The 22,529-nt window shown below is 41.9% G+C and overlaps 1 protein-coding gene across 1 annotated transcript in view; it reads left to right on the plus strand.

Annotated features, from left to right (window-relative positions):
• Positions 1 to 8,522: 8,522 nt before the first annotated feature.
• The window catches only part of LOC147624208 (uncharacterized), a 47,254-nt gene continuing 33,247 nt past the window's right edge, over positions 8,523 to 22,529 (plus strand). Inside the window, exons 1-3 of the mRNA XM_086820035.1 lie at positions 8,523 to 8,846; positions 8,930 to 9,009; positions 9,100 to 9,209. Of these exons, the coding sequence (XP_086676161.1) occupies positions 8,523 to 8,846; positions 8,930 to 9,009; positions 9,100 to 9,209 (514 nt within the window). The remainder of the gene's footprint in view (positions 8,847 to 8,929; positions 9,010 to 9,099; positions 9,210 to 22,529) is intronic.

Below are 22,529 nucleotides of genomic sequence, written 5' to 3' on the forward strand. Positions count from 1 at the left end.
GGGTCCAATATGGTAGCCGAAAAAAAATGGAGTACCTATACAAGGGATTGCTCTATGTGACCTTTAATCCAATTAGAGACTACACAAAACAAGATTAAAAAACATTACTATACCTGCTCATGCCATGTGGAGGAAGAATATTTGTAGACTCCCAAATACGCTTCCAATCTTTTGCACGAAGTGTTTGTGGAGGAATGTTACTCTTACTAGCAACATATTTAGGATGATCTGACGGGAGAAATCGATGATGATTATCGAATATGGTCTTATATAAATCGTCAGCATACTCATGTACTAACGAAGGGCCACAAACAAGACATGCATGTTTACCCGATGTTTTCAAACCTGTTAAAATATAAATAAAAGTTAGAATAATAAAGTCAATATTTATAATTAATATAGCCAATAGTATTAGAGTAGGGAGGTAATTAGAATTATTACCAGAACAATCGCTGTATCCTAGAAAGTCATGCATTGTCCACATCAACACTGCTTTTAAGTCGAAGTGTCGAGAGGAGGGAGGCCTACTAATTTCCACCACTGCAACACCTCTCCATAGTTCCTCCAACTCATCAATCAACGGTTCGAGATAAACATCCATATGCTTGACTTTATGTTTCCCTGGAATTAGAAGGGATAACATAAGATGTCCCTTCTTGATCACCATTGATGGTGGAAGGTTGTAATTCACCAACACAACTGGCCACACGCTGTATGCGGTGCTTTTGAAACCAAATGGATTTACTCCATCCATACCTAGGCCAAGTCTCAAGTTTCTGGGCTTTGTTTTAAAGCTGGGCCACTCATCTTTAATATGCTTCCAAGCAGGAGTGTCTGCGGGAATTCTCCACATGCCATCATCCGATCGATGTGAGGAATGCCATGACATGAGCTCTGCTATGGATTTGCACTTGAACATGTGTTTGATGCGAGGAATTATAGGAAAGTGTCGCAAGACTTTACAAGGTACATCAAAACTCTTCACATCTGTTCTATACCTTGCTTCACCACAAGTGGGACAATGTCGAGCCTCCTTATGCGTCCCACGAAAGAGAATACAATCATTGACACATGCATGTATGCGATCATAATCCAATCCTCTAAGAGATGTCACATAGTGCCTCGCTATGTCTCTTGAGGTGGGTAGTCTATTTCCCTTTGGAAGCATGTTTGGAATGAAGGGATGTAATGCATGAAAATATGAGTAATCACCATGTAAACATGATGCCTAAGTGTGTTTAGTCTCTCACACCAAGAGAATGGAAATAGCCTTCCACAAGCCAAGAAGCCATGAGCTCCAAGAAACATGAGTTTCAATTTCTAAAAAATGATCATCAAAAGTTACATCCATGGGCCAAGCCCCCTCTTTTATACCTGGACTTGCCCCCATTATTAACCCTATTTAATAAAGTTCCTACTTTATTACAAACCATCCCTTCCCAAAGATTTTGTCCTCAAAATCTATAATGTGTACAATCTCAAAGTATGAGACTCTAATGTAATCAATGGGAAGTGGTTGAGAGTCCTCAAGTACATCCAAAACACATATACAATGGAAGTCCGGATGTACACAAGTCCACAAAGCTCCAAGTCCACAAAGTATGAGTGAGACTGTTATGACAGCCCTTCTAGTCGATGAAGTCCCTTGAAAATTCTTCATGTAAACTCCATGAAATGGGCTGGAAATGATATGTACACTCAGCCATATATGTCCCACATCATAGTCTTCCATTTTGATACCGAATGAAGCTTGTTGGAGTAGAATGGTAGGCCCAATAGTAGACCTTCCCAAAGCTGTCCAGAAATTACAGCATGTACCCTTCTTCGCATATTACCCAATTTGCTCAAGTAAACCATACCACTTGGCCAAGAAAATCATCCACAAGTAAGCCATATTGTTGGGCATAGTCCAATGATTGCCAAGTAGCCATATTCATGGGTAATAGCCTCCATTTGGCAAGGTAGTTTCAGCACTCTAGGCCCCACCAACCTTGTGTGCTTGGGTCCTTGCAACCCATCAATAACTCTTGTGAGATAGAGCATATGCAAGCTGAAATTTCTGCATTGGTAGGCATGTCTCCATCCACAAGATTTTCCTTAACTCAACCTCCCGGGTCAAAAGGAAACTCACCATCCTCATGCACTTCATCATTGCAATCCTCCCATTCCACAATGTCATGAGAGTCATCCTTGTTCTCTTCCTTGTCCATGAGGATCATAGTGATCACCATCTTTTTTGATTTGCAAGCATGCCCAGGTGACCACCTCTCTTTGCACTTAAAGCATAGCCCTTTGCTTCTCAACTCCTCAATGTTTTGATCATCCATTCTTTGAATCTCCTTGAGATGTTGAAAGGGCTTCTTCGTAGGATCACTACCCTTTTTGGCATCAATATGCACTCCATCCTTTGGCTGTCCACTCCCACATGATGTAGGAAACCTCGGAGTAGAGGATGGTAATGTGGAGGTAGGATCCTTCCCAAGGTTACAAGTAGTAGTGGTTGGTTTGGGTGTGTCTATGGCGAAGGTCATGGGCTGAGACCTCTTGTACTTTGGCTCATAAAGTTCGGCTAACCTCATAGCTTCTTTGAGAGAGCTAGGCCTTTGAGCCGACACATCCGCCTTGATGAAATGTTCAAGCCCATGGACAAACTTTCTCATCTTCATGTCTTCACTCAAACCTTCCACATACATTGAAAGCTTCAAAAACCTCTTGATGTAATCTCTCACCATCATCCCCTTTTGAGAAAGCTCATACCATTCTTCATGGTATCGGTCAAGCACTAAGGGTGAAATGAAGGCCAAGTTCATCTCCCGCTTCAATCCTTCCCAAGTTGATGGCGTGTTCCCTTGTTTGACCAAGTGCCTCCACCATTGATGTGCATAATCTTCAAGGTGTAAGGAAGCAAATTGTACCATATCACGCTCACTTTTTGGGTAAAGTTGGAAATAAGTGTCAAGCTTAGTAGCCCACTCCTCCAACTCTTGCGGAGATGATCCATCACCTTTGAACTTTGATAGTGAGACTTTGTCTTTGACATCCTTAGAAGCTGTGTAGGATGGGTTGTCATGTTGGGTAGAGGGTTTGAACCTTTGCATCTTCATATACGATTCCATGAATTGCGCAAAGTCTTTGTAGTCCCTCTTGATGTCATTTGGTAACTCCATCCACTTCTCATGAGCATCCCTTTGTCTTTGGGCAAAGGACAATTGGTTCCAATCGAGTACCACCTCTTCATCAATCATGTGCATATTTGAATTAGATGGACCCGAGTGAAAAGAAGAATGAAACATGTCCTTGACAAGGGGCCTCCGTGCATCCGCCATGAATCCAAAAGTGGCATTCTTGGTGGCATGCTCATGCATTACTTTGGGAGAAACCTCTTGTGCCATAGGTAGCTTGCCTTCCCTACGGCCTTCAAAAGCTGTCCCATATTGCTTGCCTGCATGTGAAACACCATGACCACCACTACAAGGGATTGGGCTCATACCCGCGCTCTTAGCCGCTAAAAATGACTTGTGAAAAAAAGTAGCGGGCCCGTGTATCAGCGCGTGTATTCTTGCGGCCAGAGACATGCGTGTAAAAACGCGTGTACAGTGCCTCTCAGACGCGCGTATACACGGGTGTTTAGCCGCGTTTTTTTTTTCAGACGCGTTAATACACGCCAGTATACACGCGTCTTATTCTATTAGACGCAGTTATACACGGGTGTATAGCCGCATCCTGTTCAGTTCCAATGTCCCAGCCGCGTTTTTACTTGCGTCTGTACACGCGTTTCTTTTATTTAGATGCGCTTATACACGCGTTACTGCCAGTTTATACGCGTGTATACACGCGTTATTTCCAGTGTATCCGCGCAGATACACGCAATTTTTAGCAGTTTTGACGCGTTTATACACGCGAACAGAGAGCAAAAAAAAAATCCAGAGAGTGCTATTTGGTGCCTGAATACTGTTCCAGCATTCCAGCACCCAATAGCACTCTCTGGTTTAGGGTTTTTGGTGCATTAGACCATCCACGAAGAACATATGCACGAGGGAGATTAAGACAAGAACGACATGAATGCATACATTGTCATTACACGATTCAAGACAGCCATGAATGTAATACTATCGATCAATCAATTCAATATTACTATCAAAATTTCATACATGTATACAAGGGAGTCCATATCTCGAAGTAGCCCATGGCTTGAGTTTACAAAAAAATATATACAATCACATCCTAAATATGGAATGTGATACTACAAATCTGAGTACTACTCAGACCCAGATGATGACTCGGTGCTCCCCTCATGCTCAGATGAGCTCGCATCGGTCGGAATGTCCGAGGAGTAGTGCTCACGTCCACCCTCTGCAGCGGCGGCCGGTGGATCATCAGCAGCTTGTGCCTGTTCAAGTAATATATAGTATATAAGTATATATATATATATATATGCAATTCAATAAACCAAAACCATTCGTTACGAATTTTCAAGTACCTGTCGACCGTATGGTCTCATGGCCAACTCAAACTGCGCGTCCGTAATACGTCCCTCGGCTCTGAAGATGGCCCACGTGTCACGTCTGCTATGCCGGCGAGCATACGCAGTATCGTGGGTTGTGGGCTTCCTCCCCGTAACCCGTCGCTGTATCATAATCAACACAATTTGTAAGATTAAAACAATTCATAGAATCAATGAATTAAGTAAACAATCAAATAAAGTGACAGGATACTTACGAACTCTGCCTCCCATGACTCGACGCCGCCAGATCCGAAATGCGAAGATCCAACGGTCTCCATCTGGATCCGTCGTGCCTCCACATGCTGCCTGCTCTTCACGCCACCCTCTGCTCGTTTCTTTGCCTCCTTCCACTCGCGTTTGTGCGCAGTGGCAGGTTTCTCGGCAGGATAGCCACCCGCAGCTACATTTAGCCGGTCATCGTACGCGAGTTTTTTAAGGTGAGATCTTTTATTACTTAAGATCTCCCTTATTCGCGTCCTTCCCCATACATCCGAGAATGTAGCATGTGGGGGATTGGGGTACCGACTGTGTACAGCCTCTATCACCTCCCAACTAATCGGCTATTTTGATCTTTAAATTTAATAAAACAATTTCTATATGAGTTTGATACTACCCCACGCATGTATTCCATTACCTCCCTCCCCCTCGCATCCATCACTATCCCGCCCCTATCCGTCACATCATAGCAAACCACTCTCTCCATCTCTCTCATCTCCTCCTCTTCCGAACTGTCTCCTCTAACTCTTCTCCCTCTATCTCCTCTCTCACCCCGTGCCCTACTACCTCCCCCACCTCCCCCACCTCCCCCACCAAAGCACCCGCCGCATCCTCCCCCACTCCCACTCTTCCTACTGCTGCGGGTGGAGTCACGACTGGGGGATTGTCTACGTGACGGTGGCTGTGAGCCCTGACATGACGGTGGCTCTGAGGGAGCACGTGATGGTGGCTGTGAGGGTGTACGTGAGTGTGTCTGGGACGAGGTATGTCTCCTCGGTGGACGTGGAAGAGGAGAAGCTGCATGCCGTCTCGTCGGACTCGGAGGAATAGACGGCACTGGAGTGCCCTGGATACTCGCGACAGGGGTATAGACACCAGGCAGGGAAGGAGGGGGATGGACATACATATACTCTGTAAGCTCAACCGGACCAGGTTGGCGCCCAAAGTGATTCATCATCTCCATCAACCAATTGCTGTACGCAAATGGATCGGATGAAGAACCTGGAATATCCATAAAGAACCTGCAACAAACATCATCATGTACATCATGGGCTGTCTCTTGACTCACACATTGTCATTACACAAGTCAAATGCCTGCAAACCCTGAAATCTGAAACGCGGCAGTTTTCTGTCTGCAGAAACGCGTGTATACACCCGGCAAAAAACGCGTGTATATACCCGGCAAAAAACGCGTGTATATGCGCGTGGAAAAACTCTGCAGACAGGTTACACGCGCTCCTACACGCGTTCCTACACGCGACCTGCGAAAAAAATTTCTCGAAAAGACCGACCCCCCGACAAAAACAGAATGTCCTTACAAAAGGACCAGCCATTGTCGCCCCTGTCAGGATGCAGCAACCCAATCGTGTGCAAAAAGACAAACCCAAAGAGCAAAGAGCAAAGTAAACAAATCTGACAAAAGAGACAAGGCACAGGACAAAGTGACTCACCTCTGAAAAAGTGAGTCCTCTCTGCTCCTTCTCTGCTCCCTCCTTCTCCCGTGTGTGTGCTCCTTTCTCTGCTCCCTCTTTGCTGTTGGAAGAGGCGAAAACAGGCGCACTGTTGATTTCTAAGTTCAAAATCTATATTTGGGGAAGGCGGGCTATGTTTAGTTTAAATATGCCGCCGCGTTTATGGGTGCGTTTATGTTCGCGTATATAAACGCAGGTATATTCGCGTGTACATTATTTTAGCTGCATTTATACACGCGTTTTGCAGATATTAGCCGCGTGAATACACGCAATTTTTAGGAAGTAGCCGCGTTTATACACGCAAATTGTAGGAGATAGCCGCGTGAATACACGCGTTTTTGTGCTTTCATTAAAAATATATAATGAGTTTGTGTTTTCTGATTTGTACACAGGATGTCATCAACCTCTTCAAGCAGTTCTGAGGAAGATGAGACAATGCGTCATCGTAATCGCGATGTGTGGTTGGGACAACGGATCAAATGTATGTGTAATCGATGTCAAGGATGCATTGTACGAGCACGTCGAATTACCTTGAATCATATCTCCATGTATGGAGAATGGAATCAAACAGGTTTGGAGGTGAGTAGATGTAAATTGATGGTATTCAAATGACTCATGGTATCCAAATTAAATTAATAGAGTTGTAACATATAATTTGATAAATTGAAGCAGGATGCAGTACCACATCCTAACATGGTACCCTACGCGCGACGAGAGCACGTAAAGCGTCGACGAGATGATGCTGGAGCTTCGGGATCTAATGTCAGAGATGAGTGGGAAAGGGACGACAATAGCCCTGCACCTCACGAAGTTGTGGAAGAGGAGGTGCTTGATGATATGGTGCGAAATCTTTTTAAGGATGATCCCAAAGGTATGGACGACGATGATATGGAACAAGAGCATCTTTATAAAGCTTCATCGACACCGGTGTTTGAAGGGTGCACATTCTCAGTTTTACGTGCTTCCCTTGAACTACTTAATATACAAACAGTTTATGGATGGAGCAATGCAAGTCTTGACGCATTGTTGAAGTAAGCATTCTAACTTATAAATTTGAATTAGTGGTTTAAGGTTTAGGATTTAAGACTAATTATAATTGATGATATTGGATGCAGGCTATTGTCAAATATGCTTCCAAAGGAAAATAGACTGCCCACCTCAAGAGACATAGCGAGGCGCTATGTGACATCTCTTGGAGGACTGGATTATGATAAAATACATGCATGCGTCAATGATTGCATTCTCTTTCGTGGGACGCATAAGGAGGCTCTGACATGTCCCACTTGTGGTGAAGCAAGGTACAGAACAGATATGAAGAGTTTTGATGTACCTCGTAAAGTCTTGCGACACTTTCCTATAATTCCTCGCATCAAACACATGTTCAAGTGCAAATCTATAGCAGAGCTCATGTCATGGCATTCCTCACATCGATCGGATGATGGCATGTGGAGAATTCCCGCAGACACTCCTGCTTGGAAGCATATTGAAGATGAGTGGCCCAGCTTTAAAACAGAGCCCAGAAACTTGAGACTTGGCCTGGGTATGGATGGAGTGAATCCATTTGGTTTCAAAAGCACCGCGTACAGCGTGTGGCTAGTTGTGCTGGTGAATTATAACCTTCCACCATCAATGGCGATCAAGAAGGGACATCTTATGTTATCCCTTCTAATTCCAGGGAAACATAAAGTCAAGCATATGGATGTTTATCTTGAACCACTGATTGATGAGTTGGAGGAACTATGGAGAGGTGTTGCGGTGGTGGACATTAGTAGGCCTCCCTCCTCTCGACACTTCGACTTAAAAGCAGTGTTGATGTGGACAATGCATGACTTTCCAGGATACAGCGATTGTTCTGGTAAGACGTCTAATTACCTCCCTACTCTATTACTATTGGCTATATATATTAATTAGACGGTTTGACTTTATTATTCTAACTTTTATTTATATTTTAACAGGTTTGAAAACATCGGGTAAACATGCATGTCCTGTTTGTGGCCCTTCGTTAGTACATGAGTATGCTGATGGTTTGTGTAAGACTATATTCGATAATCATCATCGATTTCTCCCCTCAGATCATCCTAAATATGTTGCTAGTAAGAGTAACATTCCTCCACAAACACTTCGTGCAAAAGATTGGAAGCGTATTTGGGAGTCTACAACTATTCTTCCTCCAGATGGCATGAACAGGTATAGTGATGTTTTTTCAATCTTGTTTTGTGTAGTCTCTAATTGGATTAAAGGTCACATAGAGCAATCCCTTGTGCAGGTACTCCATTTTTTTCCGGCTGCCATATTGGACCCATCTTAAGATCAACCATCTTCTTGATCCCATGCACATCTTCAAGAATGTGGGATCTGGTATTTGGGAACATATTACTGGTAAACGAGACAATGTTAGCGTACGTGAGGACTTGCGGGTCGCAGGACGTATGCGTCAAGCTTGGCCACGAGAGGTGGGTGGGCACGTTCGTCTTCCGCCTGCACCATGGATTATATCAAAGAAAGAGGAGAAGCAGGTAAAGCAGGCCATCACCACTTTGCGTACTCCCACTGGATGCATGAGATCATTGAAGGGAGCCTTTACAACCACTAAGAAAAGAGGCGTTGAGCAACTATATGGGTTGAAGTCCCACAATTGGCACAAGATGCTTCAAGTAAGTGTTTTCCAAGTCTTGTACGTACGTTGAAATTAAATTTTGTAATGCCATAAACCATAAATGTGCTCTTATGTGCGCAGTTCATACTACCTACTAGCATCGACCATTGTGCGAATAAGAGTTTGAAAAAATGTATTTATAAGATGGGCGAGCTTGTGAGGTATGTAAAACCCATGCTCAGATCACCCTTCATTATACCTTGCAAAATGAACGTGCATGAGGTATAACGTACTATTTATTTATTTTTCAGATATGTTAGTTCCAAAGCAATTGATCCAGCCACGTTGGATGATGCGCGTGTTATGGCAGTGGAGGTGGTTTGTTTGGTAGAGGAGACTTTTCCGCGAACCATTCTCACAAGTCAACTACATCTCATTGTGCATTTAGTGGACGAAATTGCTTTATGTGGTACTGTGCATGCACGTTGGATGTTCTTCCTAGAGCGCTTCATGAAGACCTTAAAAGACTTTGTGAGGCAAAGTGCAAGGCCTGAAGGAAGCATGGCCGAGGGTTGGTTGATACAAGAGTCGCTTGTATATATTTCAGAATTTCTTGGTCAGGTGGACAGCTCTTTGCCACGACTATGGAGCAATGAAGAGGACTTGAGGATGACCTCTATTGTGCCTCAAGGAAAAGGACAGAGTAAAGTAATTGACAGAACGTTGATTGATGATCTCAATTTCACTTGTATCCTTAATAGTGATGTGATGAGCAGATGGGTTACAAGATATGAGGATGCAAAGACAAAAAGGCAAGCAGAAAGAGCTCTCTTTCGGAGGCAACATGGCTCTCGGAAGGCGTACCCTAAGCATCTAGCAACACTTCCGAATGATATCCATGTTGATTGGTTGCATGAGGAAATGGAGAGAGCAGAGAGTGACGAGGGGCTGCATATCACGGCGGAAGAATGGGAGTATGCACGAGGATGCATGTCAAAGGTACATAGAACTAATGTTTTGCATTAGTTGTAAGTGATTTTCTTTTAATATTTATTCACATTGCTTACACAAATATTGTTTCTATTTTGGTCCAGTGCACTATGTTCAATGCTATATGGTGTGAAGGCAAGCATTTTCGAACACAAAGAATTGATGAAAAGAGAAATACACAAGATTGCGGTGTCATTAGTAGCTTTGAGGGAGCTAATGGAAAAATGGATGATTATTGTGGCATAATCCAAGACATATTTAGGCTTGACTTTCGTCGCTTCTTTGTGTATGTTTTGGATGTCAAATGGCAAATGAACGTGGTGGAAAAAGGGCCTGATGCAACGATAAAACGCCATGCAAGTGGATATGTAACTATTGACTCTACAAAGTTCTGGCAAACAAAGAAAGATAGGCTCGTATTGCCACAACAATGTGAGCAGGTATGCATTTTTTTACTAATGTGTTTCATGTACATATATATCTAAGCTCGCGTACCCCTTGACTTTTGATATGCTAATTAATTACTGTACTGTGTGTATTTGAGTAGGTTATCTATCTACCAATGGTGCATGACATCAAATGGTGGTACGTCATCCCTATTGCACCACGTTCCAAAGTGATGTATAATACATTCACTGATATGGAGCATATGGAGGATGTAACAAGCCGCAATGAAGATGACGTCGAACATGCCATTGAAGATGTTGTGATCCATGATCAAGAAATAAGAGATGATCGTGATAATGAGGATGAGCATGCCATTTCTCATGATCATGAGAATGACCCTACCATTGAGGATGATGGTGATGTTGATGAGGATGATCAGGACATCGATACCATTATCAATGGAGTACAGAATATCGATAGTGGAATAAATTTAATCGTAGCCTTACCAATTGATCAAATGGATATTGATGTTGATCGTTTGGCAAGGATGGATCTTATTGAAGATGAGATCGAACCCTAACCAATCCGTCACTGTATGTTCTAAATTGATGACATTTCCATCATCTCATATGCAATATGATTTATTCTTGAATATATTTCATTGTTGTAAATGCATGTAGTGGGATTGTGTAATGATGTATACTGTAATGTACTATGAGATGGTTTAAGGAAAATAGTTTTTAATTTTGTAAAGGAATTCAGTTTTTTTTCAGTTTTTCTCTGCCATGCGTGTATTAATCCGTGTATAGTAGCGTGTATTTATCCGTGTATAATAGCGAGTATTACCCCGTAAATATTATCGTGTATAGGTGCGTGTATTACTGCGTGTATATAGACGCTTTTATACACGCGTTTATTAATGCAAATATACACGCGAATTTAAATGCAAAAATACACGCGCCCGATTCTATTCAAATACAGGCGCGACCATACACGCGTTCGTAATTTATCGCGTGTATGAAACGCGTGTATGGCAGCATTGTCTTGTAGTGCACTATCAAATGAAGGTTGGCTCATTGGCCGAGCCACCCTCTCTTCCAAGACTTCCATCCTTGTGGCCATAGTATCAAGTCTATCATTGACCTCCACCCTTGTAGCCATCGTGTCCATCTTCGCATTCATTTGCATCAGCATTTGCATGATCGAATCGATGGGGATGGTATGTGACGCTTGTGGGGTGGGCTTGTGGGCACTTCCAACATTCACTTCTTCATGCACTTCCCTTGAAGTATGCCCACAAGTATCTTCCGGAGCATCTAAGATTCCTTGCTCCATAATTGCTTCTTCTCCCTCTACCTCGTCGGGAGTCAAGGTTTTATGCTTTGGTCGCCCTCTTGTCCTCGTTCCCATGGAAAGTATCGGTTTCAAAGATTTGGCTCTAACTTGAGGTAGGGATGTCCGATTGAAGTGGTCTAGAGCTTATTGGAGAGCTAATGAGGTGTACTAGACCACTATACAAAGACCCTTAAGAGGTGAGAAGTGCTACTATTCTCTGTTTTAGGGTTTACAGGGTTATAGGCTGAAATAGTATTTTGAGCATAACTTGAGCTAGAAATATCCGAATGCAAAACTTCTTAGCTCAAATCGAAGCCCTCGATGAGTACTACGAGCCTATGTGATTAGATCTTGAAGACCTTAAAACCCCTATGATTGAATTAGGGTTTACTGTTTCTGCAAAAACCCTAATTTCTACCCCAAAGAGATATCGAAACGGAGAGGTTAAGGGCTCATTGGGTAGCTCTAAGGAAGCACTAAGAGTTCGTATGATCACCTTTAATTCAGTCCAAAAGGTTTGGGACTGAATTAGGGTTTTGTAAATCTGCAATTTTCTTACCCAAGTGACCCTTTTGTGCCCCCAATGATCCTTTCTTGTTCCCACACCTTTGTTAGCACCTTTTGCACTTCCTTTGCATCCCAAGGTCTGCAATTAATGTTTCACCAACCTCAATTGCCATGCATAGTCAAGATTTTGGAAGAATTTCGCCATAGTCTCCTTTGTAAATGGAGCCAAATCTCAACTGAAAATGCAATTTCTGAAATCAAAATACAATGCTCTTTGCATCCCACAATGCCATGAAAGCTCTTATGCAATCTTTGTCCATCAAGGCATTAGCAACATCCACACAATATGATGGAATAGGGGGCCCCATTGCCCAAATGCATCCATAAAGTCGATGTGAGGATTGTTGAGGACGCGCGTTGAAGCTTGCCGATCTCCCGGCCAAGCCCTTCTCACCCCTTCACCAAGTTTTCCTCCAAGGTGAAGGTTGAGGCCATGTCTTCACCACCATGTACCTAATCCTCCACCGTATCGCTTTCCCAAAGCAATCACGATACGGTAGATTCAAAACATGCTCCCCTTGGCCTCTCCAACCAACGCCAAGGTACCCTCACACATTGCTAGATTCACTAGGAAATGAAAGTGAATGCAATGGTGAGTGTATGTGTTTGGAATTTACAAATGGGATGAAGGTAAAATCACTTACATGTGTGTGGCATGACTCATGCCATTTACAATATTCTCATGAATCATTATGCATGAATTCATGCTCATTCTCATAACTCCATTCATCAAAACAATCCAACATCAACCATCAAATCACAATGCCCTCACCATGGCATTTGGCATTTGCATAAGCATTTGTAAGACCAAAGTCAAGGCATATGTAATTGCATTCCTAGTGTCCATATGGCATCAAAATGAGCATGTTTCCATGGCATGGTATGAGCTTGTCAAATGGCAATCCATAGCATGGATATGGCATATGAATGGTGTATATGATATGTGAATGATGCTTCAATTCCAACCAATGCTACATAGATTTGCCATTAAATGCTTCATTTCTGAAATTTAGGGTTTCTCAATGTAATGAACCCCAATCAACTCCCAAAGCCCCAATGAATGCTTCAAAATTGCTAGAAATTGATGAAGGCACTCACCAATGGCATCCCTTAAGCTTCAATGACTGAAATTTGTTGAAGGAGCTTCATATTGATGAAAAACGTGGCCACTTTTAGCACTGATTTGCAGCCATGTAGAAGGTCAACAATGCTCATGAAAATGGCTTGAAAATGCTAACAAATCATGAGGTAGAGCAAGCATATGCTCCAAGGAAGGCTTATGAAGCAACTAGGCTTCCATTTCCCCATGAAAACGGCGCCGTTCGCCGTCAGGCTGCGCTGAAAATCGCCTTCTTTTCTCCACGATTTGATGAACAAAATTCACATAATGTCTTCATACCTTGCCTCTGATTGATTCCCCCAACTTTGCTTGCCATTTGGTGAAGGTTTGGTTGAGGAAAACCATGGCTAGGGTTGCAGGAAACTCCACAGAAGCAAAAACGTTTTTGGATTAAGTTTCCTAATCACGATTAACCATTTTCCCCAAATTTGGTCCAAACTTTTCAAAAAAATTTGGTCCATACCCCCAGATTTGGTCCAGAAAGGGCAAAAATGGCCAAAATCACTCAAAATCTAAGCAATCTACATGAAATGCTCACTATATCCATGAGATTAAGCAAGATTAGAGAAGATTTGTCAAGAATCACTCAAGGATTACAAGAAAATGAGAAAAAGATTAAAAGAAACTCAAATTTTCAAGCAAATTTTCCCAACAACCCATGCATGCCCATGATCAAAATCAAGAGCTCTGATACCAATTGGAATGAAGGGATGTAATGCATGAAAATATGAGTAATCACCATGTAAACATGATGCCTAAGTGTGTTTAGTCTCTCACACCAAGAGAATGGAAATAGCCTTCCACAAGCCAAGAAGCCATGAGCTCCAAGAAACATGAGTTTCAATTTCTAAAAATGATCATCAAAAGTTACATCCATGGGCCAAGCCCCCTCTTTTATACCTGGACTTGCCCCCATTATTAACCCTATTTAATAAAGTTCCTACTTTATTACAATGTTTGATAATAGCTTGCATCCAATATCATCAATTAGTCCTAAACCTTATACCCTAAAACACTAATTCAAATTTGCAAGTTAGAATGCTTACTTCAATAATGCATCAAGACTTGCATTGCTCCATCCATAAATTGTTTGTATATTGAGTAGTTCAAGTGAAGCACGTAAAATAGAGAATGTGCACCCTTCAAAAACCGGTGTCGGTAAAGCCTTGTAAAACTTGTAAAGATGCTCTTGTTCCATATCATCGTCGTCCATACCTTTGGGATCATCCTTAAAAAGATACCGCACCATATCATCAAACACTTCCTCTTCCACAACTTCGTGGGATGCAGGGCTATTGTCATCCCTTTCCCACTCATCTCTGACAATAGATCCCGAAGCTCTAGCATCATCTCGTTGACGCTTTGCGTGCTCTCGCCGCGCGTAGGGCACCATGTTAGGGTGTGGTACTGCATCCTGCTTCAACTAGAGTATATATATTACAACTCCATTAATTTAATTTGGATACCATGAGTCATTTGAATACTATCAATTTATATCTACTCACCTCTAAACCTGTTTGATTCCATTCTCCATACATGGAGATGTGATTCAAGGTAATTCGACGTACTCGTACAATGCATCCTTGACATCGATTACACATACACTTGATCCTTTATCCCAACCACACATCGCGATTACGATGACGCATTGTCTTATCCTCACCAGAACTGCTTGAGGAGGTTGATGACATCCTATGTACAAACCAGAAAAGACAAAATCATAATCAAATTTTAATGAAAGTATAAAAATCGCGTGTATTAACGCGGCTAGATCCTAAAAATTACGTGTATTAACGCGGCTACATCCTAAAAATCGTGTGTATTAACGCGGCTAAATTTAAAAATCGCGTGTATCAACGTGGCTACATCTTGAAAATCGCGTGTATGAACGCAGCTACATCCTAAAAATTGCGTGTATAAACGGGGCTAATTTATCATAAACGCAAAAATACATGCAATTTTACATGCGACGACCTGTTCAACCTAAAAATAACCCATCTTCCCCAAATAAACATTTTCAAAAAATAGATCTACTCTCCTTCGTCGTCGCCTCTTCCAACAGAGCACTAAACCTAAGTGCAAGGAGCAAACAAGGAGCACACACGGGTGAAGGAAACCGACCAAAAAGAAGACTCACTTTTTCAGAGGTGAGTCAGTTTGTCCTTTGCCCTGTCTCTTTTCTCAGATTTGTTTATGCTATTGCCTCTTTCCTTTATGGGTTTGTCTCCGTCCTTCTCCTTCTCTGGTTGCCATCTGGTGAACGATTGTGACAGGGGGCGACAGTGGGCCTTTTATAAGGACGATTTGTCGGAGGTCGGTCGCTTTCAAAAAAAAATTTTCGCAGGCCGCGTGTAGGAACGCGTGTATCCTGTCTTCACAGACGGTTCACACGCATATACACGCGTTTTTGGACGGGTGTATACACACGTTTCTGGACGGGTGTATATACGCGACTGTGTTTCCCCATTCTATGGTCTTAGAGCTGATAGGTGGCTTGGATGATGGTATTTGTGTGAGTCAAGAGACAGCCCATGATGTACATGAGGATGGTGATAATTATGCATGCAATAATGTGTGTGCAGCGTTTGAAGATAACTACACAAGATGGATGTTGTGGTGATAGTGATGTAGTTTTTGAAGAGTTGTAGGAGGATAACTCTATAGTTTTGAGTGTTGTTGAAGATGTGAATTCTCTAGATAGTGATGTCAGTTTGATGGTGGAAAATCATATGTGCTAGCTTGCATTTGTGCTTTGATGCAATCATGTATATACTTTTATTTTTGCAGATTCTTTATGGATCCAGGTTCTTCATCCGATCCATTTGCGTACAGCAATTGGCTGATGGAGATGCTAAATCATTTTGGGCGCCATCCTGGTCCAGTTGAGCTTACAGAGTACATGTAAGCCCATCCCCCTCCTTCCATGCCTGGTGTCTATACCCCTACCATGAGTATCCAGGGCACTCCACTGCCGTCTATGCCTACGAGTCCGACGAGATGGCATGCAGCTTCCACACCCACCGACGAGATGGCATGCAGCTTCTCCTCTTCCACACCCACCGAGGAGACATACCTCGTCCCAGACACACTCACGCACACTCTCCCAAGCACCGTCACGTCAGGGCTCACAGCCACCGTCACGTAGACAATCCCCTAGTCGTGACTCCACCCGCAGCAGTAGGCCATGCTTACGTGAAAACTAATTGTAATTAAAAAAATAATTATTAATCGTAATTTCAAGAATGCAAGTCCGCTATGCTTGTGCTGCTATGCAAATGATTGTGGGTATTGGTACTATTACCCTTCATCAATTCTAGCTAGAAACAAACCAAAAAAAAGAAGAAGAAAAGATTGAAATTAGTATTCATAATTTGTGAAACCACTTCTTCGACGGCTGGAGCAATACTATTCTCGATCAGCACCATCTGCAATACTGGAGTGCAGGTGAGGAGGAGTGGCGCAGTAGCATCTCATAAATGGACACCTTATTATTATCATAATTCGACATCTCTTTTATAATTGATTATTGGACACCTTACTATCACAAGAAATCGACATTGAAAAACCTTGTTGTGGTTCTTCTTCTTCTTGTGAAAAATTAAGCCCAACCCTACTGAAGTTGAGGATGAGTATAATTTCTGCATACATGGCCAGTACGCATCGCCGCTAATTAGTGCGTCCTCTTTACCGCAAGAAACTAGACTTGGTGACTGCGGTATTGCCGTATGATCATTAGCGCTAGTTGTGCTCGAGTTTAAGCTTGCGTCCAACTCTAGCTGTGCAGGTAGTACAGGTGATAATGAGTATAATTTCTGCACACATGGCCAATAAGCATTGCCACCAATTAGTGCGTTCTCTTGACAGAAAGAAACTAGTGGTGACTGCACACATGGCCAATAAGCATTGCCGCTAATTAGTGCGTCCTCCTCTTGACAGCAAGAAACTAGTGGTGACTGCGGTGTTGCCGTATGATCATTATAAGCAGTAGTTGCGCTCGAGCTTGTTCTACTTCTTGTGCGCCATTCGTGATATAATAATTAAAGCTGGAGACATGAAGCTCTGGCGGTGTTTCCATAAAAATGTCTCGCCATTCAAATGTGCCGAGATCTTCCTCCAGAGCCATTTGCACGCTCGATATAGTACCTTGTAATGTAGTGGTGGCGATGTGAATACAATTGGAGAGGAACGACGAGCTTTAAAGTCACTGTTGCCTGAGGTCGCTCGGCCACGTGGCTCGGGAGTCTACACTGTTACAGTATTGTGTCTTGGAGCGGCAACTTTAAAAAGTCCCACTCATAAGCCGAGAAGGTAATATGCCTTGAATCTCCAAATTTACCAAAAAAAATATAGTAATAACGAGATGAAATTATGAAGAAAATGTTCATTCAAAATTGCCTTCTCCTCATGGTGAGAAGGATACTACTTCACTAAAAAATATTTCTCGAACACTAAAAATATTTCTCAAACACAGTACAGCTCTTGATCGTAGGCCTTGTTCCCATAACCGACAGTGTCAGAGAATTAAAGGAGACCAGGACAAGAGGGCCTGCAAGTCTCATGCTGCACAGTCATCACGATTTGTAAAGTAAACACACGTGAGTTTAAACTGTACATATTACAACCAATGTTTGAAAATGACATTTTTCTCAACCACTCAGATTAAAGAGACTTTCAAAAATCTACAAACCGACCGGTTTTAAAACTAAAATTCACAAAATCTTCACCGTCATTTCAAGGCCAACATAAATTTCCATTGGATTTTTCCAATTTCAGCCATGAAAAATACACCAAAGGCCAGTTTTTTCCTAAAACTAGTTGCTAGCCATGCTGGTTTTTTCCTTACGTGAGAATGCATGTGCCCTTATTGACACACTCTAGGATCCTTCCTTTATCTGATGCATATGAAGAGACCTTTTTGGCTTGCTTTGGGTAGTGTGTGCGAAAAAACATTTTACTACTAAGGTTTTTTCCTTATTGTTATTTTCAACCCACATTCAAAATCTCTCACATTTAAAACTTTATCTGCTTTCATTAAACATAAAATCAAAGGTATTGAAAAGAGTAAGGTGGCTCTTGCCAGGCTACAACGAAAAGAGTAAGGCGGCTCTTGCCAGGCTGAAGATCGTAGAAACAACCAGAGTAGCGTGGAGGAACCACTGTGAGACAAACTGCTTGGATTGGAACACCCAGATTTAGGATGATCTCAAAGCATACCTCAGAAAGAGTTTTTGTCCTACAGGCTTCTTGGAGACAAAGATGAACGAGTTCTTGGAGCTAACCGAGGGAAGCCGAACTATGGAGGAATATCACCAGGCATTCGCTCTCCTCCTCAAATACTCGCCACCGCCGGTGGATGAAGAATAGCTGATGGCTACGTTCATTCGGGGAATGAACGAACCCTTGGATACCTTGGTGAGAAATGCTAAGCCAGTTTCTATGGTTGAAGCAATGCGGATGGCAAAGGATTTCGCCAAGGCCTTTGTTGTCAAGGTCCCGCCGCCAAAGCCAACACCCTCGTATTTCAAAAGATTCATAACCTCATAAAGTGACTCCAACTTGTTTTTATGTCTATAGCTTGAAGCAGTGGACCGCTCCCTACACAAGATGCATATGATTTTGCATTACAACGGGGTTTGGAAGCTCTATTTGAAAAAGGGTGCAAGACGAAGGATATATTGTTATTACTGGAGGACATGCTTGGCAAGCATGACAAGTAAATACATTCCTAAACCCTAAACCTCTTTGTTTTTGCAAAACTAATTTTCAATTATTGTGTTAGTTTTATTGTGTTTTAGGATCATGTTATTAGAAACGGTGGTGCAAATATCCAAGCAAAGGAAAAGTGAGAAGAGAAGGGGGTGGAGATGCAAGGAACAATAATAAGTGCAATGCATGAGATGTAGACCCCCTCAATGTACCCACTAGCTCCATGGATTTTCATTACGCTTTATTTTGTATATGAGCTTTTTGGAATCATACACTTATGTAATTCCGCCAAGTATTGTAATTGAATTTCAACATTCCTAAAACCATGAATTCAATTGTCTTTTTTTTTTTGTAGTTGTCAAGTTTTACATTACACTTGTCCATGACGATAAGTAGGACATATAAAGTTATGTTACTCTTATTGTGTCTACATTACAAAAAAATGAGTTGGAGCAGACTGGCAAACTCCCCAATCTGCTCGAGCTTTTTTTTACTATGTAGCAAATGTACTATGTAGTACATTCGCTACTAAGAAGCAAAATCACGTTGCTATTTTTGCTACTTAGTTGTGCGAACCCATTGCAACAAAAATAGAAGCTTTTTTAGCAAAACGAAATGGGTCTGATATCTTCGTACCCTTCTAGTTATAAAAGCGTTGCTATTTTCACTGCTGCTAAACCCTCATTCTATTGTAGTGGTGGTTGGATGTGACTTCTACAATACTTCACCTCCCCTTAATGTAGGTTATAGGTGGATAAACATCATCTCCCCTGGGTGTTCAACTGGCTACTCTCAGGTGGTCAAGTAGATACACACAACAAACAAGATAAAATGATAAGAGGGGTGTCTACTCATATGGTGACCCCTCTTTTATAACAGATGGCTAGGGTATTTGTGGTGTTTACCTCATTGATCTTTAGAAGAGATGATCACTAGGGATGTCTTCGAGAACTAGGTGGTCGAAGTAGTCCCCACCTTCACTTCTCTTCAATCTGCAATATTCTTCATTATGCCCAAACTTGTTGCAGTGATTACACTTAAATGGCTTATCTTTGAACCTACATTCATTTTGAAATTTTCCTTTCCTATAACACAATTTCAACACTTCACATTGATTTTGTTAAACAATAAATAATGAACAGCGTTGGGATTGCTTCCTTTTAATTATCTCTCTTTATCTAAGAGGGAGAAGACACATCCATCAAATGTTGGCTCTGGCAGATTCTTCAAGGTTATGATAAGTGCATTATATTCCTTCCGTGTTCTTTTAAAAGTGATTTTTTTGGTTCTTTCCCTTAGCTCCAAACATGAGATTCAATGTATCCTATGCATACTTTGCATATTCCTTAGAGTCATTGTGATGAATAAGACTAGTTCCCAGGTGTAAACCAATAAGCAACAATGACTGGTACTGTTTTTCAACCTACCCTTTACTTGGTTCATTTGACACAATTTCTTATGCATTACTTTATCTATGTAGCCTACGTGTGGAACCCTTCCCCATTGAACTTCTCTACATGTGAAGTGATGCTTGTTGATGTTGCCATTAGAAGGTACTTCATCTATGTAGCCCAGGTGTGGAACCTTTCCCCATTAATCTTCTCTACATATGCGAAGTCATGCTTGTTGATGTTGCCATAATAAGAAGGTCTTACCAATGAGCTTATGATGCTTTAATTGACAGTGCAAATTCTTGTACAACTTGGCAATGTGGGTGCTTTAAACAAGATGAAATGCAAGTAGCGTGTGTGCTTTCAATTTTTAATTTTTTTCTTCTAGAGTTTCTTGAGGATAGCCTCAATTGCTTGTTAATTATATGATTAGTTTCTAATATAGTGATTAGCATGCTGAAATCTTGGAGTCTTCAATTGAGCTGATTGAAGTGGAATTTGAGGGAGCTTTCTGTATAGCCTTATTTCTCTTAATGAGGAGCAAGGGATTTAGCCCAAGAATCAGCTCAAAACATGTAAAAATCACTGAGATTTAGCAAAAAAGCCCCGAAGACTAATAATGTTCTTTGTTGTGGCTCAATCGATGGATCATTTAACATGAAGCTTGGGATCTAGATAGCCTATAACATTGCTAAACATCCCCTAAGATAAGAAAATTGACATTTTTGCTTGCTACACTTGATTGGGATCAATTTGGGCTGAATCCTTGGAGGTGTGGCTTAGCAATTATATGAACAATGTGCTCCTGAAAGGGTTTGGCCATTGGTAGAGAGACTAGAGAGAAATCAGCTCTAGAGGTGAGAAGAGGATAAGATGGGATTAGTGCTATATTAAAAGATAATATTAATAAAATGGAGGGTTAGAGAAGCTCGTGGGGTGAGGGGAAGCTTTGATACCATGTTAAAATCCATGATGGTACCTTCACTAATGCAAGTGAATTAAGCTAATTGTAAGCAAAAATAATATGGGATTGATCATGGTCTAAGACACACTTGAGATTAAGCTAATTGTTAGCAATCCTAATATGGGATTGATCATGGCCTAAGACACACTTGAGATTAAGCATAAGATTAAGGTGGGTTATACCACACTAAAAACTCCATGGCTAGAGAGAGAGAGAGAGTTATTGCACACTCAATCAACACAAGATCTCTATTGTATTTACAATGAAACATACAATGATATAGGCCTTCTTGCCTTATCCCACTTTACACATCATCATCCATGTGGCACTCCCTTTTCCACTCTTTTAACACTCGCATACCATACAATACCACATGCGGCATTCTTATCTTACCACAATATCTTGCACCTATAAGGTACTTTCACACACTCAACCAAATAACCCATTCATTTTACATTACACATTTCAACACTCCTCCTCAATGTAAACTTGGGTGTGTGCATAGAATCTCTCCAATCAATTTTATCAACTCATCTCTCACCCCCATCAATTTGGCATTGCCAATCTCAACGCTCCCCCTTAATGCAAATTGGAGTGTTCAACAAGTGTGCATGCATGTGTCTACCATCCTAGACACAAAGTCCATTTTGAGCCCACTTGTTCACAGCAGAACCACTGAGTCCAATTTGAACATAAATATTTGGGCGGGAGCCAACCCATGAAGTGCGACTTCTATGCATGCACAATTCAATGCATGGCCATCACCGCCTCCCCAACACACATCATTTTGTAGCACAACTCTTGAGTGCAGAGAATGGGGGTTTTTGACGATGTTTTATCATGATTAATTATATGCACTACGAGATTTATCCATAAATCTTGCTTACTAAATCTTTGCTACCACCTACTCACTTCCTCACTACAAGGGATCGGGCTCATACCCGTGCTCCTAGCCGCTAAAAATGACTTGTGAAAAAAAGTAGCGGGCCCGTGTATCAGCGCGTGTATAATCGCGGCCAGAGACATGCGTGTAAAAGCGCGTGTATAGGACTGTTTAGACGCGCTGATACACGGGCATATACACGCGTTTTGTCAGTTCAGCTGCGCTTAGACGCGGTGATAGAAGCGTCTATACACGCGTTTTGTCAGTTTAGCTGCGCTTATACACGCGTATTTCACAGATTTGACGCGTCTATACACGCATATTTTACAGATTATCCGCGTATATACACGCGACTTTTTGCAGATCCGACGCGTTTATACACACGAACAAGAGCAAAA

The sequence above is a fragment of the Cibotium barometz genome, chromosome 25 (assembly GCF_041138505.1).
Source record: "Cibotium barometz isolate CiBa-2024 chromosome 25, ASM4113850v1, whole genome shotgun sequence".
Taxonomy (NCBI): domain Eukaryota; kingdom Viridiplantae; phylum Streptophyta; class Polypodiopsida; order Cyatheales; family Cibotiaceae; genus Cibotium; species Cibotium barometz.